At 49.1% G+C, this 20133-nt stretch overlaps 1 protein-coding gene across 1 annotated transcript in view; it reads right to left on the reverse strand.

Annotated features, from left to right (window-relative positions):
* Positions 1-16916, reverse strand: part of LOC146021068 (serine protease 53-like) — a 97002-nt gene extending 80086 nt beyond the window's left edge. The window contains exons 1-2 of the mRNA XM_083154869.1: positions 16663-16916; positions 1324-1534 (exon numbers count right to left, since the gene is read on the reverse strand). Of these exons, the coding sequence (XP_083010995.1) occupies positions 1324-1534; positions 16663-16705 (254 nt within the window). The 5' untranslated portion in view covers positions 16706-16916. The remainder of the gene's footprint in view (positions 1-1323; positions 1535-16662) is intronic.
* Positions 16917-20133: the final 3217 nt, after the last annotated feature.

A 20133-nucleotide genomic window follows, 5' to 3' on the forward strand; every position in this document is an offset into this window, starting at 1 on the left:
TCAGGTATAATCTTCACCCTTAGCTTTTTGTAAGGATATTCACATGCCACCTATCCTGGTCAAATTCCTACAGGTCTTAGCCCCTACCACTCCTGATGGGAGGCTATTCCCCTTATCCACTACACCAGGGCGTTAATTAGGGGGTCATACGACCCAGGCGCTGGACTAGGCGGTACTCTTGGCCGTCCAGCAAAGTCCTGCACCGAGTCCCACGTTAGGTCCCTACTTGCCCACTCCTCTGTTGCCTGCCCACACTAGGAGGAAGCAGCCGCCTTGTACAAGCCACGACTTCTTGGTCTGCGTGGCCGCCAGCAACCAGAAATCCTAGCTTCTGCCCTGGCGACACTTTCTGTAAAGTAACTTTGTTCTTAAAATTTTCCCTGAACTTCCCTCCCCCCCAGTGTCAGTGCATGTCCTCGTATCATAAGGCTTCTCTTCTGGTGAGCAATGTCTCTCTGTTATGTGACTGTATCGATCATGTCCATATAGAGCTTTTATAGTCTTTCCAGGTAAGTTTTGTGGTGTAGGCCATGTACCATCTCTAATTTATAGCCTTCTGGAGAACTGGCTGGATACAAAAGGTTTTTCACACCGGCAGCCACTGGAGGGCGCCTAACAGAGCTATTCAAATGTAGCTCCATTTGGGCGCGTATGGCTGCCAGCGCAGTCATTTCAGCTCACAGCCCCCAGGGGTGGCACGCTAGATTGTGCAAATAGTCACCTGTTTGGGGGCAAAACAGGACTTTTCGCTCATTAGTTTGGTGGGGTTTAGCCGCTATGTACGCCTAAACCCAACCTTAATGGACGGGACCAATAAAAGTAGGCATTGAATATCGTTACTTCAGACAGGAGATTGGGCGCAACAAAACATTTAAATACGGCCCTGGGATTGCTGTACCCTCAACTGGACAGATAAGCCAATGGATTTTTTTTTTTTTTTTTATCTTGTACGTGTGTTTTTACCATTTTTATTTGTAACTGTATCATTCAATTATTTGTATGTTAAGCTTTGGAAACTTCAAACCTACGGATTATTTATGTTGGGACGAGAGTGCTCCTAATAAGGGTTTTCACAATTTTAATATTATTCTTGAGAGCTGCAATTTTTCAACATTAGACATGGATTTTTTTTCTTACTTTTTATATAAATCACTCAATGGTCATCGGTCCGAACATCTGCATACCAAGGTAAGTGGTGTGCTCACGTTTTAATATTTTGGGTGTTATATCAGCATCTCACACTGAGCGACATACATACATACATACATACATACATACATACATACATACATACATACATACATATGCCAGAGAACAACTTACATTTCAAAGCAGTGCGCAGCAGTCAGTATCCACTGGTTGGAGATCAGGGACCCCCCACAGATATGGGACCCCTGATACTGCAGACTGATCTGCCAGGGCCACTCTCCCTCAGTGGCATCAGTACCTCCGACTATCCGACTGTCAATCACTGGGACTCCACAGGCTGGCTCGGCCGGAGTGGTGACGTTAGAGAACACAGCAGTTGGATATACTGAAATATAATAAAGTAATGAATTAACTTTTTTCAAAGAATTCTTCAATATCAAAAACAAAATTAAAATACTATTTTAATGTCGTTTTAACTTAGTGGCGCAAGTGGTGTCATATGGACCTGCCCACATTACCAGAGTCCATTTGATTGTGAAAATATTTATTTTTTATCCTAACAAAACCCTAGTCTAGTACCCTGTACGCGGGCACTCAGGTTACTGTAAATGAGATACAGGTATTAAGCCCCTTCCAATAGACCTAGAGCCTGATACAGGAGATGGTCACGCATCGGAGCACTGATCGGTAGATCGGTAGCCAAGATACATACCTCCCAACAGTCCCGATTTTATCGGGACAGTCCCGATTGTCAGGGCCTGTCCCGATGTCCCACCCGCGGGCGGCAGTGTTGGGAGTCCCCCCTGACAGCTGCTAAGCAGCGGGGAATAAACGCTGTGCGCACAGCGTCTATTCCCGCAGCCAGGGGGCTGGGGGCATGGCTAGAGGCTCACAGAGCCTCTGGGTCATGCCCCCATAGCGGCAAAATGGGGGCGTGGCCTCGTGGGGGAGCCGCGAGTATAGGCCACGCCCCCAAATTAGGCCACGCCCCCGAAAAATGTCGGCGCGCCTCCAGCGCGCAGGAGCATCGTCCCGACTGAGGATCTCCAAAAGTTGGGAGGTATGAAGATACTCTATCCAGGCCGGCTGCAGTCAGTTTTGGACTTGCGCTGATGTTCTTGCATCGCCAATGTCATGACTGGTGGCAGCAGCTTCAGCACTTGTAGTAGCAACGGTTTCCTGATCTTTTAGGATTTTTCTTCTAGTTCTATCAATACAAAGCGCCCCCTGGGCTTAATAGGAGCGAAAGCTTACCTAAGCTTTAGTGGAGATAAGCACCCTGTTTTGTATGAAGTAATTGTTAGCATCTTGGGGATTGGTGTTTTAGTCAGGGATGGTAATTGGGTGCAGTTATTTCAGCTAGCCAGTAGGAGTCGAGTGAGGGGGAGGAGCTAGGAGTTAATAGAAGGGCTGGCTGAGGTAAATTATTCCTCTTGCCATTTTTGGATTCCCACCCACCCACCCGAAGTAAGAAAATTTTGTTGTGTAAGTGCATGAGATATGCTTAAAAAAGGCTGAGCCTTGCAAGTAGGAGGCGAAGAGGAGGAGTGGCAAAGGCTTAGGGCCTTGCAGGTGAGAAGGAGGTCGAGAGGAGAAATTGCAAAGGCTTAGGGCCTTGCAAGGGAGGTGTGGAGGGCGGAGAGCATGGCTCCTCGGTTGGAAAGAGATTAGCGTGACAGAAATTGACTAGCATTTACCCTTTGAGTGCGGCGAGCCGGTCACTACCTTAGGGGAGGACCAGGTCACCATCTTAGGGAGGGACCAGTGCTCTGCCAATTAAGGGAAAATGGAGCTACTCGGTAAGGTCACGCTGGGCGTGGTTATAGCCACGCCCATTTGTTTAGTTATGCATTAGCTAGTACCGAGGGGCCATGCTTCTTGGCCACTTATTGATTAATAATTCATTCCAGCCATGCTTTTAAATAAATTTTGGCTGTGACCTTAATTTTCCAATTTATATAGTTGTCTGAGTCATTATTTATTGTGTACGAGTCCAGTTATTGTGTCCGAGTCAATTATTTCTAGGCGCAAAGAATTATGAATATTAAAACATATGGGTGACTTATACGACAGAGCACCTCTTTTTTTTTGTGGGGGCCCAAACAAACCAATAATTTCAGCCACAATTGTGGCAGACCCGGTCTCTGAAGTAATTGGATTGTTACAGTGTGCAAGTCCTTTTTACTATACATGAGGTTGGACAACATTGCACATCTTTTTCTTTGCATTATGGGTCTAGTTTTTCAAACTGCCATCCTGTCTGCCGCTGCAGTGCCACTCCTAGATGGGCCACGTGTTTGTGCCACCCACTTGGGTCGCTTAAATAGTCATCCAGCTACCTCGGTGCAACCTTCTGGCCTAAAAACAATATTCTGAGGTGTAAGCACGGATTAAAGTGGTCCCAGAGAGGTGGTGGAACTCATTTACCCTGCCACGGACCCCCCTCCCCCCCAATTAGGTGGAGACCCGGGTACTGCCGGGGTTTTTGGCACCCCATGCAATCTATGAACTTTATGCCATACCTCTGATACTTTATAAAGGGACAGTGATCTCAAAATAGTACTCCCAATTCAAATTATGCAACACAGTAGCACAATCATATTCACATTACACCACATGTAGTGACCCTGATTCATGTTACAGCACAAAGTCGTGCTCCTTATTCATGTTATGACACATAAGTGTCTCTTTTACATGTATGCACACAGTAGTATACCTTGCACATCATGCCTACAGTAGTATTGATTATACACATAATGCCCACAGCAGTAGTACCCAGTGGCGTAACTAGAAATATTGCGCCCCCCTGCAGAATTTTTTTTTGCGCCCCCCCCATACATTAATTATATTTGTTTTCATACATAATACTTCCTGTCCCCCATCTCTATCATCGCTACTATGACCCATAACACCTATGCCTCCTGTCCCTCCCATAACAGTTATCCCTTATCTGCCTGTTCCCCCACTAAACAGACAGTAAGAGAAGTTCAGACCTGGAAGGCAGGCTTCAGGAGCAGGTGTCCGGACTCTGGACACAGCGAAGTTCCTGTAGTCATTTCTTTCAGCTCACTCTCTGACTGTGGCAGCCTTTATAATCAATCTAAAGCCTCACTGTAATATGCTTTACTGTGAGGATTTGGGTTGATTGTAAAGCCTGCCACAGTCTGTATAAATCAAGCGAAGTGTGGCAGGGACAGGACGGAGGAGAGGGAGATCGTTATGTACACTGCTGTCAGAGTGTCACAGAGGGTGCAGGGCTGCTGCAGCCAGGCACCACAAATCATCTCAGCACTTTGCATACCTTGCTGAGCCGCCAAAACTCAGCCCCCGGCATTCTCCTCCTGCCTCCAGCTCCTGCATTCACAGGTACTGTGCGGTGACACTGCGCCCACATATTGCTGGCTCCCCCCCGCAGTGGCTTGGGCTGCTGAGCGTTAGTTACGCCACTGGTAGTACCCCTAGCAAAAACTGTCCGCGGTAAGTGCCCATTTCATATATCTGACATAATGCGGGGTACACACCAGGACGACCCGCTCACGATGCACATCGTGAGCGGGTCGTCAGTGTCTCGTCCGACCCGCTCACGATGACGCGGGAGGGCACGACCCGCTCACGATGTGCACCGTGAGCGGGTCCGATCCGATGCCGACCCGCACCCGGTTCTATGGTCGTCATTGAGATCCTACCTGCAGCAGGTAGGATCTCAATAACGACCGACCGACCCGCGGGACCGCGCATCGGATCGGAATCGCTCCACACCAGGTCAGAAAAGGGCCCAATCAGCACACAATCTACATCCGATTGATCGGAATTGGATCTAGATTGTGCTGATCGGGCCCTAGTCGTCCTGGTGTGTACCTAGCATAAGACACATATCTGCCCCTTTCTGTCCAGCAGCTACCTCTCCTCTGATATTCACCTGTGCAGTGGTGACAGCATGACATCACATACGCCGTGCCAGAAAAGGAAGCTGCTGGAACCGTTTTTTCTGTTGGAACTACTGTCCAGGGCTGTGGTTCAGGTTGAACTCAGTTCCCCCTACCATTACAGGTGGTGGAACTCAGTTCCACAGAGTTCCCCCTCACTTTAACCCCTAGGTGTAAGGTATTCACAGGGCCGGTGCAAGCCCCCCCCCCCCCCGCCCCCAGGCAAATCCCCCCTCCGGCCATTTGCTCCTCCCCTCAGCGCGCTCTGGGGGGGGGGGTACTGCAGCACGGGGGCGGGCGATACTCCAGCAGGCGCCCGCACGCCCTGTGACCAGGGGGGCAGCAACCGCACCCCCCGTGCCCAGCAGGGGGGGGTGGAGCTCACAGACTCACCTGCTCCCTGCTTTCAATGGTACCTCTCCTCGGCGGCTCAGTACCGCCCTCCAGTTGCCTGCACCCCAGGCAAATGCCTAGACCTGCCTAGTGGTGGTGCCGGCCCTGGGTATTCAGGACAGACCAGAAATGAGTGCAAAATTAATGTTATTGAGGTGTAGGAGCAAAAAAAAGAAATAACACAAACTCAGATTTTAGCTATGGGGGAAGCAATGCTGCCGATGTATGAACATCAGGCAGCTTTGCATTGGGTCCTGGGGATGTCGCCATTCTGGGGTCGGCGGGGGGGGGGGGGGGGGGGCATAGCAATACCCGTGCATGTGCAGACCCCTGGCTCAGCACATCGCAGGGACGGGATCCTGTCAGAGTGATACATTCAGCAGTACAGATTGCATATGGCAATGCGATCCTGGGTGGCAATATTCTACCCAGATCACATTGTATTATATGCAACCCTACATACATGGGACCATAGGCGGTTTTTGTTTCGGACAGATTTTTTTTCCTCAATTGACAAAGGTCACGGTCTGGTTATAGGAGACTAAACTAAGTCAAGTGTTCTTGTCCTCATTTTCTTAAGGTACGCACACACTGGCCGATCTATGGGCCTTTCGATTGAACAGCCAATATATTGATGCGGCCAGTGTGGACGAGCAATATATCTGTGAACCGCATCGTTCACTGATATAGCACGTCGGCTGCGCAACACAGTGCGCATGGGTGATCCGCCGGCCACCCGTACAGCAGTGTCAGGAGCTACCGGTGATTGACAGCTCGGTGGGTTGGCATATGCAAATGCACCCCTCACTTGTGATGTCACTTCCGGCAGATTGAGCTGGGTGTATGGCTGCCTGATCCGTCTGTAGATATATCTGCCAGTGTGTACCCAGTTTAAATTCTGGGACAATATTTTCCCATTTTTAATCTTCTTATCCTTGTTATACAATGGGTGAGATAAAAGTTTGAAAAAAAATGCTGTTTTCGGAGGGTTGGCCGCAGCCCCCATATGCACCAAGCCCAAGGCTTGAATGCGGTGGACAACACAATTTTAATATCAGCATTGCCCACAGAAGCCTATGGGCGGTTTCACACGCTCAGGCTAACGCTGGGCAGCGAAACCACGCACGCCCAAGAGGCTGTGCCATACACAGTAGTTTACATTGGTGCGATAGCCACAGCCCGGCAGCCGTTCTTTTCCAGTGGTGACATCCGGCTGCAAACGGGCGGCCGTGACCGTCCCGTGTCCATTCCTGTCCATTATTACCTACTGTGTACGGCGCGGCTTTTGCCTGTACGGTGTTTCGCCACCTGGTGTCAGCCGGAGAGCGTGGAACCACACTATGGGCTTCTATTTCACTTCACCGGCTATGAGGGATCCAACCAGGTCCCTCAAAGCATCCCAGGCGGAGCACGCGACAGTCGGGATGCGGTCATTTTGTCTACAGCATGATGGTCGACAGTCATTAGGTCGAAATGGAAAAAGGTCAATGGTAAAAGCTGGTTTTTAAACAGCCAATCACAGCAATTTGTACAAATTTCCCAACACCCAATCAAATTCCACACACTTGTTGGAAGGCAGACCATGGAAAGCAGTGTGAAAGGGGCAGACATGGGAAATTCCTGGGTCTGAGGTGCGGTATGAAGGGGGTCTGTTGAGGTGAGAAGCTCTGTGCCTCGCCAAAAATCCGGCAAGTAAAACCCGAGATTTCGCAGGGGCGGCAATGAGAACGCAGCATAATACTACTTACAGACCTGGGCTTTTAGATCCAAGAGCGAAGCAGCTCTGATTGGCTGCAGGTGCTCTGCACTTAGTGGCAAGTGGGGGGGGGGGGGAGAGGAGGGATTGGATGCTGCACATTGTATATATTGGTATGGTATTGGTATCAAGCAGATAGCAGCAAAATCCAGGAGGAGGAATGCAGTAACGCATTTTATAATCTCTTGTAAAAACCTGGTTCTGAGCTGGGAAATTCCCAGGTCGTATGTCCGGAAATGGTATACTGTAAGTCAGTGTTTTTCAACCACTGTGACGTGGTACACTAGTGTGCCTTGAGCTGTTCTCAAGTGTGCCACCAGATCTAGAGATGTCCAAACCAGTTTACAGCCACCACCGGTTCAACTGTTATTTACTGTTTCTTCTTTTCATGTAAAGGGCCAATGTATTTTATTTTTGTTGCCTGTGGGGATCAGTGTGATTGTTTTTAATGTGGGGGCCAATAGGTTTGTTTTTTTCCTGTGGTGGCCAATGTGTTTTGGCCTGTGGGGATCTCATGGTGTGCCTTGGAAATTTTAAAGTCCTATTTAGTGTGCCACAAGGTAAAATGGTTGAAAATCACTGCTGTAAGTGATTAATACTTTGAGACCCATGTTTTTCAGCTCAGCATTATCCCACCTAACTCGAAACCTGGGAAATTCCCGGGCCATCCCCTTTCGAACATAAGCAGTTCCACCCTGGTATTCTACAAGCCAGGGCTGCTATCATTCACACATACATGTCATGCCCAAGTCACATACATGCAGGGCAGCACAACCCGCTCAGCAGAGAGGCACCAGGCAGGAGAGGGGATACCCCTGCTGATGTCTGCTGTGGCACCTGTCACACTAACCAGCAGCTTGAAGTCAGCTTCCACTTTTCTAAAAGCATCAGTGAGTGGGACCTGAAAAGGAGGTGGGGCTATATGGAAATGAGGGGGCGGAGCTGCGGTGTGTCAGAAGGAGAGGTTGAGCGGTTACAGAACCGGGAAGCCAGACTTTGGGAGCCATTTATCATAGACTAGCTGACCCACCCGGCGTTGCCCGGGAAAACCTTGGGGTTTTTATAATTTCCAAAATTGCTGTAAAATTTCATCTAATACTGTGCCAAAGACCTAAGATTGTAATTTGTTATAGATTCCACCATAATGTTAGAATGTGTTTGCATTGATACTCAATGTCGGCAATGAAATCAGGTGTGGTGTTGTATGAAACACAACGCTCCTGAGTGGATAACTTGTATGTGTTGATGAATTCCACATCCACTCCTGAGATTTAGCACCTATGACATACCCTCCAACATCCGAGGGTCAGAAATCGGTACAAAATCAGAAAGGGGCGTGGTCACATCTCCATTCTGTATTTCAATGGTACAGTTTCTAGGGTATGTAATTACAGGCACTGAGTGCGTGGAGACCGGTGTGGGCCTTACTTACCGCACCATAATTAATAAAAAAAAAAAATGTATCGCTCACTGCCACTGCCGCTCTCCCCACCACTTCTGCCACAGAGCTGCTGCAGCAGTCTCTGAGGTCTGGAGATCTGTAAAGCACATGCACTGGGCATCTCTACCAAACAGTGGGGCAGCCCCTGAGTGTGGGAGCAGGTCCACAGGCCTCGCCACGTGACGTCTGTTAGGAGCTGCACGGGCAGCGCCTCCGCTCACCCGGCAGTCTCCACTAGCTCCGTCCCAGCGGTTGCTGGGTTACCACGACGCCGTCGCGTCACCAGCCGGGAGCTTCCGGCTGACTGTGACGGGCGTCATGCAGCCCGGGTGCAACCCCTTCCTCCCCTGCCGCAGCGGTTGCCAAGGCGACGGGGGACGCCTGGCGGCCGCAGGGAGGAAGGGGTGGATACTACGCCGCACGCAGCGCCAGGGTAGCGCTTGGCGCGCTATTTAAACTGCCTGGCCGGGACACTCAGACGCCGGCTATAGTTCTTGACCTGGTGTCTAGAGTGTTCCCAGTTCCAGGCTCCTACCCAGCGTTGGCTCCCGTTCCAGTGACCTGGTCCCAGCTGTCTCCAGGATCCTTGTCTGCTCCTGCCTGCAGATCCTCCTGTTTCCAGATAAGTTGGGAGATTCCCACTCTTGGTCTCAGTACTTACTATTTCCTTATTGTGTCAGCATACTGTGTATTGTTACACCCGTCAGCAGATTCTTATTGTGTCAGCATACTGTGTATTGTTACACCCGTCAGCAGATTCTTATTGTGTCAGCATACTGTGTATTGTTACACCCGTCAGCAGTTCCTATTGTGTCAGCACCTTGTGTATTGTTACACCTGTCAGTTTGGCTACTGTGTATTGCTTCACCCGCTGCCAACAGCGTTTGCCTAGGGGGTTCCAGCTTTGAGTGTTATCCACTGGCACCCTCCTCCGTAGGGCAGGGTAGTTCTCGCCTCTTGTTGTTAGTTAGCTTTCCCCTTGTTTACCTCGGGCCTTGGCGGCTGCGTTGTCACTAGTAAGACCAGGTGGCATCAGGGTGGGAGCCTGACTAACGGGCTCCCACGAACGCGGCTATTATTGGTGAAGGTTAGCTTAGCACGCATCCGCCAACTCCAAGAGGTGACAACGGAGTTAGGGTTGGCGAGATCTCCCGTGTCCCTAACATTATAGCCGGCCCATACTTCACCTAGCTTTCAGTCAGCTGTCATGGATCCGGCCCAGCAGGCCGCTAGTCACGCTTTGGCGGGACAGATGCATACCCTGACACAAGAGCTCCAGAAATTGACTCTCCGGGTGAACTCACAAGAGGAACGGGTGCAAGGGGTCTTATCCTCATCCAGAAACCCCGAACCCAAGTTGAGTCTCCCGGACCGGTTTTCCGGGGAGCGTTCCCAGTTTTTTAACTTTAGGGAATCATGTAAGCTTTACTTTAAACTCCGCCCGGCCTCCTCCGGCTTGGAATCCCAGCGGGTGGGAATGGTTATCTCCTTGTTACAGGGGGACCCACAGACCTGGGCTTTCGGCCTTCCCGCAGGGTCTGAGGCCCTTACCTCTGTGAATGCTTTTTTTTTCTGCCACGGGGTTACTTTACGACGACCCGGACCGTGCTGCCTCAGCCGAAGCCAACCTGAGGGCACTACGGCAGGGTCAGGGTAACGCAGAGGCTTATTGTACCCAATTTAGGAGGTGGGCCATTGATTCAGGTTGGAATGACCCAGCACTCCGCAGCCAGTTTAGAATTGGTCTTTCTGAAACGTTGAAAGATGCATTGGTTCACTACCCTACCCCGACCTCCCTTGATGAAATTATGGAATTAGCCATCAAGGTAGATCGGAGGTTCCGGGAACGCCAGAGGGAGAGGGAGTCCGGCATATTTCCCTCATCTTCACTAGGGGAAACCTCGGAGATTGCTGGTGACGAACCCATGCAGATTGGGGCTACGCGTTTGTCAGCCGCAGAGAAAAATCGCAGGAGGCTGAAGGGTCTCTGTCTGTATTGTGGAGGTCAGGGTCACCGTGCGGTTGTCTGCTCGTTGAAGGCGGGAAAAGACAGGGCCTAAGTGTGGTTGGGGAAACTCACTTGGGCCTATCTTGTTTTTCTCCCCTCGACTCGATAATTATTCAGGTTTCTGTCTCCTGTAATAACTGCACTGTCGATACCACTGCCTTTGTTGATTGCGGCGCAGCCGGCCATTTTATTGACAAGAGTCTGCTTCATTCGTTGGGGCTCGAGCCCATTCCCTTGGTCAATTCTTTGTCGGTTTGTGGCCTTGATGGTCAGTCACTCTCCAACAGCAGTGTTACCGCATGCACTCCTTCTCTTCAGCTTTCGGTGGGGGCTCTTCATTCGGAAGAGATTTCTTTTTTTTTGTTTCACTGTCCTCTCACGCCACTCGTCCTGGGGTTACCATGGCTTAGGAAGCACAAACCCAGTATTGATTGGACCACAGGAGAAATCACACGTTGGGGCCCCTCCTGTTCTGACCATTGTCTCTCCCTTCCTCTTCGTCTTGTTCTTCCTGTTTTGTCTCCCATACCTTTACCCTACAGAGACTTTGCCGATGTGTTTTCCAAGAAAGAAGCAGATACGTTGCCCCCTCACCGTCCCTTCGATTGTGCCATAGACCTAGTCCCCAATGCCAGATTGCCCAAGGGACGCCTTTATGCCCTCTCCGCACCGGAATCCCAGGCCATGGATTCATACATAAATGAGAGTCTTGAAAAAGGATTTATTCGTCCTTCTAAGTCTCCCGTAGGCGCAGGGTTTTTTTTTGTTGAAAAAAAAAGATGGATCTTTACGTCGCTGTATAGACTTTCGGGCCTTGAACAAAATTACCATAAAAAATTCCTATCCGTTACCACTCATCTCTGTTTTGTTCGACCAAATCCGGGAGGCGGTAGTTTTTTCCAAGATCGACCTTAGAGGAGCATATAACCTCATCAGGATTAGAAAAGGAGATGAGTGGAAGACTGCCTTTAATACGCATTCAGGCCACTACGAGTACCTCGTAATGCCGTTTGGCTTGGCCAATGCTCCTGCAGTCTTTCAGGATTTTATCAATGAGGTTCTCCGGCCCTACCTGGGGGTATTTGCTGTGGTTTACTTAGACGATATTTTGATTTTTTCCAAGTCACTTCCTGAACATCGGCAACACGTCCGCTTGATCCTTCAGAAATTGCGTGAGAATCAACTATACGCCAAACTCGAAAAGTGCGAATTCGAAATCTCTCAAGTCTCATTTCTGGGTTATGTCATCTCTCCCAAGGGTTTTTCCTCGGACCCCAGTAAGGTTCAGGCCATCATGGCCTGGGCTCGTCCTACCAACCTTAAGGCTATCCAAAGATTTTTAGGATTCTCTAATTATTATCGGAGATTCATCCGTTCGTTTTCTGACATTGTCGCCCCCATTGTAGAGTTGACTCGCAAAAGGAGCCAATCCGGAAGTTTGGTCCCCACAGGCCATCGAATCCTTTCATAAGTTAAAGAAAGCCTTTTGTTCGGCTCCCGTCTTACATCACCCGGACCCCAGAATTCCTTTTCTTGTGGAGGTTGACGCCTCGGATGTAGGGGCTGGAGCTGTCCTTTCCCAGAAGGACCTTCATGATCAGAAGATTCATCCTTGCGCCTTCTTCTCCCGCAAGTTCTCCACAGCCGAAAGGAACTATGATGTCGGGAATCGTGAATTGTTGGCCATTAAGTGGGCTTTCGAGGAGTGGCGTCATTGGCTTGAAGGGGCCAAACACATCATCACCGTGATCACTGACCACAAAAATTTAGCCTACATCGAGTCGGCTAAACAGCTAAACCCACGACAAGCTCGGTGGGCATTGTTCTTTACCAGGTTTCAGTTCATCATTACATTCAGACCCGGCCCCAAAAATGTCAAAGCTGATGCGTTATCTCGCAGTTTCCAGACTTGTCAGAGTGCTGAACTGGAGGATGCACCCATTGTCCCGTCTTCTGTCATTTTTGCAGGTCTGACTCAGGACTTGGCCTCCCGGGTTCTGGCTTCTCAGCCTTCAGCCCCTCAGGAAACTCCACACAATCGCCTGTTTGTCCCTAAACATCTTAGAAAATTGGTTCTCAAGGACTTTCATTCCAGTAGGGTCACGGGACATCCTGGCGTTACCAAGACCCTTGAGCACTTGTCCAGAGCAGTTTGGTGGCCCACCATAAAACAAGATGTTACTCATTTCATTTCTTCTTGTCTTGTTTGTGCTCGACATAAGTCTTCCAGATCATCACCAGTGGGTACACTCCTGCCATTGTCTATTCCAGAAAGGCCATGGTCCCATATTTCTATGGACTTCATTGTCGACCTTCCTTCATCGACTCGTTTTACCACCATTTGGGTCACGGTCGACCGCTTTAGCAAAATGGCACATTTTATACCCTTGCGTAAGCTTCCCACTGCCAAAGAATTGGCACAGCTCTTTATCTCTCATATTTTCAGACTCCATGGCCTTCCCTTGGATATAGTTTCGGACAGGGGGTCTCAGTTTGTGGCCAGGTTCTGGAGAAGTTTTTGTTCTGGGTTAGGAATACAGGTCAGTCTTTCTTCCGGGTATCACCCACAGTCCAACGGACAGACCGAAAGGGTCAATCAGGCCCTGGAACAATATTTACGCTGCTTTGTCTCCAAATGTCAGAGCAATTGGGCTGAGCTGGTACCTTTGGCCGAGTTTGCTTATAACAACTCCTATCATGTGGCTTCCAAGAGCTCGCCTTTTCTGTGTAATTTCGGGTTCCATCCCAAATGCAACTCCTTCTTTGTTCCTAGGGATTCCTCTCGGTCGCCTGTGTCCACGGTGTCCCTCCTTAGGAAGTCATGGCAAAAGGTTCATTTAGCTCTGAGACAGTCTTCTGCACGTTCTAAGATTTTTTTTGACAAGCATAGGAGACCATGTTTATTCCGAGTGGGGCAAAGAGTGTGGTTGTCAACTCGCCACATCAAGCTTCGCCAGAGATGCCCAAAACTAGGACCCAGGTTTATCGGTCCATTTCTGATCACGGCTCAGGTCAACCCGGTGGCATTTAGGTTGCAGCTTCCCAGAGCACTGCGAATTAATAATGTCTTTCATTGTTCTCTTCTCAAACCAGCCTCGATGGTTCCCCAATCAGGGCCTGCTCTGAACCGTAAACCAGTCCTCGTTCAAGGGCATAAAGAATTCATAGTACAGCAGATATTAGATTCCAAGATTGTTCGGGGTCAACTTAAATTTTTGGTCCATTGGAAGGGGTTCGGAGAAGAGGAGAGGTCTTGGGTACCTGAGCGATTTTTACATGCGCCCAGGCTCAAAGCAGAGTTCTTTAAGACCTTCCCGTTCAAACCTGGGTCTAAGGGTTCGGTGACCCCTCCTCAAGGGGGGGGGTACTGTTAGGAGCTGCACGGGCAGCGCCTCCGCTCACCCGGCAGTCTCCACTAGCTCCGTCCCAGCGGTTGCTGGGTTACCACGACGCCGTCGCGTCACGAGCCGGGAGCTTCCGGCGGACGGTGACGGGCGTCAGGCAGCCCGGGTGCAACTCCTTCCTCCCCTGCCGCAGCGGTTGCCAAGGCGACGGGGGACGCCTGGCGGCCGCAGGGAGGAAGGGGTGGATACTACGCCGCACGCAGCGCCAGGGTAGCGCTTGGCGCGCTATTTAAACTGCCTGGCCGGGACACTCAGACGCCGGCTATAGTTCTTGACCTGGTGTCTAGAGTGTTCCCGGTTCCAGGCTCCTACCCAGCGTTGGGTCCCGTTCCAGTGACCTGGGCCCAGCTGTCTCCAGGATCCTTGTCTGCTCCTGCCTGCAGATCCTCCTGTTTCCAGATAAGTTGGGAGATTCCCACTCTTGGTCTCAGTACTTACTATTTCCTTATTGTGTCAGCATACTGTGTATTGTTACACCCGTCAGCAGATTCTTATTGTGTCAGCATACTGTGTATTGTTACACCCGTCAGCAGATTCTTATTGTGTCAGCATACTGTGTATTGTTACACCCGTCAGCAGATTCTTATTGTGTCAGCATACTGTGTATTGTTACACCCGTCAGCAGTTCTTATTGTGTCAGCACCTTGTGTATTGTTACACCTGTCAGTTTGGCTACTGTGTATTGCTTCACCCGCTGCCAACAGCGTTTGCCTAGGGGGTTCCAGCTTTGAGTGTTATCCACTGGCACCCTCCTCCGTAGGGCAGGGTAGTTCTCGCCTCTTGTTGTTAGTTAGCTTTCCCCTTGTTTACCTCGGGCCTTGGCGGCTGCGTTGTCACTAGTAAGACCAGGTGGCATCGGGGTGGGAGCCTGACTAACGGGCTCCCACGAACGCGGCTATTATTGGTGAAGGTTAGCTTAGCACGCATCCGCCAACTCCAAGAGGTGACAACGGAGTTAGGGTTGGCGAGATCTCCCGTGTCCCTAACAACGTCATGACGCGACGCACGCTACCTGCACCACTGGGAACGGGTGCAATGGGCCAAATTCTTCCCTACACCTACGGGCCAAACCCCTGATCCAGCCATCACAAGCATCAACGGGTGCATTGATAATGTTTGGTAGATGGGCATGAGCGCTGCCTGTATTTGTTTGAATGTTATGAGTGTAAGACGTAGAAGAATAAGACTAAGACTGAGATGAAGATTTGTCACGTTATAGTGTACAATTTACTCAAAAAAAAAAACATCGATATACATAGAAGTACAATCAAGAAATGAAAGTAGGATTAAAAGATAAGTTCTGATTCAAATTGATAATTGTTTGGATGGGGGTGGGTTACACTCATAACATTCAAACAAATACATGCAGCACTCATGCCCATCGAGCAAACATTATCTATGAACCAAAAGAGTCTGGGAAACCCTTAAAGTAGAGCAGTGCCTAACATCCAACTGACTAACTGGGTGAGTGCAGTGTACCCACTTTGTATTGATCAATGGGTGCATTGGCCAGGACAAAGATTTCTCAGTGCCGCCGGCCGGGGAGTGCAGTGACAGCCTGGAGAGACGGCTATGGGCGAAAAAAGGTACATTTGGTACAGTTTTTATTTGCCGGTACAGACTGTAAAAAAACTGCAAATTCGGTACAGTTGGCGGGTATGCTATGATGCAATTATTTTTTTATTTGTTCTGTGTATTTGTCTGTGTTTTGTAGTGTATGTTTGTGTGTTGTGTTATATGTATCTGTCCAATGCATAAGTGTGTGAGGTGCACTACGTATATACAGTCCAGTATGTGTAGTGTGTTGTGTGTACCTGTGCAACGTTTAAGTGTGTGTGTGTGTTTTGTGTCTTTTTTTGGGGGGGTGTAGTGAATGTGTGTGTGTTGTACTGTTAGAGGTGTGTTATGTGTGTTTGTGTATCTGTGCAATGTTTACGTGTGTGTGTTGTACTGTTTTTGGGTGTGTGTTGTAGTGAATGTGGGTGTGTGTTATGTGTGTGTTTGTGTGTATCTGTCCACTGTGTAAGTGTGTGTGGTGCGCTACGTATATATGTTTGTGTTGTGTGCATATGTGGTGTACTGTGTGTGTGTGTATGTGCGCGCGCGCACGTGTGTGTGTGTGAGAGATATGTGGTCTATGTCTATCCTCAATTATTCCTAATTGTTTAAAGCCTTCACCATAATGTTAGAATGTGTCATTCATACTCAATGAAAGCAATGAAAATATTGTTCCTTCATCGGTTTCCCAGATCGTCATTATTTTCCCCCAGATTATCAATGAAGGCAAATTAAAACTTGGTGTTTTTTACATTTCTAAGTGAAATTTCCCCCCAAAAAAGCAGCTTCGAGGTGCACACCACCGGGTCCAGAGGTATCTTGTTGCTGAATTTGGTGGCTGAGTGCCACAGTGTGTCCGCAATGCAACAGACATGCACGCTTCAACTTATTCTATAGATTTCAGTTGGTTATGCGTCGGTGCAAATGTACTAATGCTGCCTTCAAAGCAAACCTGGGATACAAACTATCAATTCATCCTATTGGGAAGACCGTGTCATACTCTTATGTACAGTATATGAGGCACTTACCGGACACCAGCACGAGGCTCAGGAAATACCAGGTGTCCCCCATTATAGTGCAGCCGTCCCGTGCTCTCGTTACAGTCTTGGCTTAAGGAATAATCCTGGTGGTTCTGAGGTCTCAGTAAATTGATTTACAGTAGGATCTCTCGCACACTGATCCTGGTGGCTCGGAGATCTCTCAGTCAGTAACGTGATGTAGGTCCCCTCGTGCACACTGATCCTGGTGGCTCGGAGATCTCTCAAACAGTAACGTGATGTAGGATCTCACATGCGGACTGATGGCTCGGAGATCTCTCAACAACGGGATGTAGGATCTCCGTTGATTCGGAGGTCTCCCAGTAACGTGATGAAGGGTCTCCCAAACACTAGTCCTGGTGGCTCTGAGAGCTCTCAGTAATGTGATGTAGGATCTCTCATACACTGATCCTGGTGGCTCGGAGATCTCTCAGTCAGTAACGTGATGTAGATCTCTCATACACTGATCCTGGTGGCTCGGAGATCTCTCAGTCAGTAATGTGATGTCGGATCTCTCGTACAATAGTCCTGGTGGCTCTGAGATCTCTCAGTAACGTGATGTAGATCTCTCGTACACTAGTCCTGGTGGCTCTGAGATCTCTCAGTAACGTGATGTAGGATCTCTCGTACACTGTTCCTGGTGGCTCTGAGATCTCTCAGTAACGTGATGTAGGATCTCTCGTACACTGGTCCTGGTGGCTCTGAGATCTCTCAGTAACGTGATATAGGATCTCTCGTACACTGGTCCTGGTGGCTCGGAGATCTCTCAGTAACGTGATGTAGGATCTCTCGTACACTGGTCCTGGTGGCTCGGAGATCTCTCAGTAACGTGATGTAGGATCTCACATGCGAACTGATGGCTCGGAGATCTCTCAGCAACGGGACGTAGGATTCGGAGGTCTCCCAGTAACGTGATGAAGGGTCTCCAAAACACTGATCCTAGTGGCTCAGAGATCTCTCAGTCAGTAACATGATGTTGGATCTCTCGTACACTAGTCCTGGTGGCTCGGAGATCTCTCAGTCAGTAACGTGATGTAGGATCTCTTGTACACTGGTCCTTGTGGCTCTGAGATCTCTCAGTAATGTGATGTCGGATCTCTCGTACACTAGTCCTGGTGGCTCGGAGATCTCTCAGTAGAGTGATGTAGATCTCTCACACACTGGTCCTTGTGGCTCGGAGATCTCTCAGTCAGTAATGTAATGTAGGATCTCACATGCGGACTGATGGCTCGGAGATCTCTCAGCAACGGGATGTAGGATCTCCGTTGATTCGGAGGTCTCCCAGTAACGTGATGAAGGGTCTCCCAAACACTGATCCTAGTGGCTCAGAGATCTCTCAGTAACGTGATGTAGATCTCTCACACACTGATCCTGGTGGCTCTGAGATCTCTCAGTCAGTAACGTGATGTAGGATCTCTCACACACTGGTCCTGCTGCTGTATGGAAATCATCACTATACAACCTGTAAATGTAGACAAACCAGTCTTACAGCCGGGGCCATTGCTGATATGTACATAGCGTCACATTGTCACAGACAGGTTTCGGTGCCTGACAGAAACTAGTGACTTTTGAAATGGACATACAGTATGAAAAGAATAAATAAGATCTATTTGTTGTCTTCACAATGACCTCAGCTGTGGCAGTCAGCATAGATTATTAAATATACAGTATAAGCGTAGAGATCATTCTAGCACCCTGCATCTTCCACATCCCGTACAGTTCCTCTTCTCTGCCTCCTGTGCTGCTTCTAGCACAGACTGGTCTGTTTCTCAGCACTGATATACAGACCACACTGTGCTAGAAGCAGCACAGCAGAGAGTGACACCATAGGCAGGGAAGAGGAACTGCATGGGGTTCAGATGATGCAGGGTGCTAGAATAAACATTAAATGCCCATAAAAATAAAATAAACACACACTTTAGAAAAATATTGGTTATTTATCAAAGATAGATAGGATCTAGACCAGTGATGGCTAACCTTGACACTCCAGCTGTTGAACTACACATCCCAGCATGCCTTGCATCAGTTCAGTAAAGTTGTAGCAGGGTTTGCTGGGATGTGTAGTTCAACAACAGCTGGAGTGTCAAGGTTGGCCATCACTGGTCTAGGTCAACAAGCACAAGGTCAAGGGTCGACCTTTTGGTAATGCCGGCTTAGCAGATGTCAACCTTGCCGACAGGGGTGCGCAATCACACGAGACGCTTGCGCATCCCCGTCAGGCGGAGCTGCCGTCCTGCACCAGCACAGGAGATAGTGCAGGCTGGCTGATGGCTGCTCCAGCTGTACAGCACATTTTATATAATGGTTCAAAATTGATGTGATCATAATTAACCCTGTAAGTGCCAAGTGAATTTGTCCAAATAGGTGTTAAAATTGCCAAGAAAACATTTGTATTCATCATAATGACCTGTAATGTCACCTTATATAGGAAATATCTATTTTTACATTGTTGATTTGAATTTATATAACAAATGTGAGCGCCGCGGGTATTTTTTGCGGTTATTTTGTGCATCTCTCACAGTTATTGGCACTCAAAGGGTTAAAGAGTTAAGATTCTTTGAACCCCCCAGTGATCTAGTTGTTGGTTTGCACATTCTATGCACAATACTGTACAACATTAACATATACAGTAGGTTTTAACACACTTTCTCCAAGTTCTGTGACTTCATGGTCGCCCCAAACATTGGTTCATTGAGATTTACTAAGATGGGATGTTGCTATTGGCAACCAATCACATACTATCTATTATCTTCTAGATGGTACTAAACAAAAAAGAATTAGATTCTGATTGGTTGCCCCCAGCAACATCCTATGTGAAATAGAAACTCTCATCTTTGTAAAATTTCCCCATTACAGTATGTTAGATCGTTAGTCTATTTAGAACACCCTGGGGCGTATGGAAGAGCCTCCAAATTCCTTCCTCCAGTCGCACTCTGCCATCCGCTCAGTGTCTCACCTCACATCACACTCTGCCACCCGCTCAGCATCTCATCTCCCGTCACACTCTGCCACCCGCTCAGTGTCTCACCTCCCGTCACACTCTGCCACCTGCTCAGTGGGCCATATTCAATTAGAATATTCACGGCGTGCAGCGAATCTGGTTTAGGATTCGCTGCACAGTCGCCACTGCCCGCCGTGTTCCGGAGCCTTGCTGTCCCCCCTATTCAATGTCGCAGGGGTTTGCTGCCCCTGACGGTAAGTGTGAACCCCTGCACCGAGCCTGAGGACGGTGGCAGGCAGCTAGATGGAAGTCTCCCTGCCTGCCCCAGAACATATGTGGGGGGGAGGTGGGCTCCCTGGGAGCCAGGCAGCACAGACTGCCCCCCCCCCCCCCCCCCGGGAGAGCCAGCAGGGGACCAGGTATTCACTGCTCCTGATCGTGCATATGTAATGATCGGGTGCAGTGAATATATGAATATCTAATTTGCGGCTCACGGCTCCCGGCCCCCTGATCTGTGTAAA

The sequence above is a fragment of the Crinia signifera genome, chromosome 7 (genome assembly GCF_055691185.1).
Source record: "Crinia signifera chromosome 7, ASM5569118v1, whole genome shotgun sequence".
In the NCBI taxonomy this organism is placed as follows: Eukaryota; Metazoa; Chordata; class Amphibia; order Anura; family Myobatrachidae; genus Crinia; species Crinia signifera.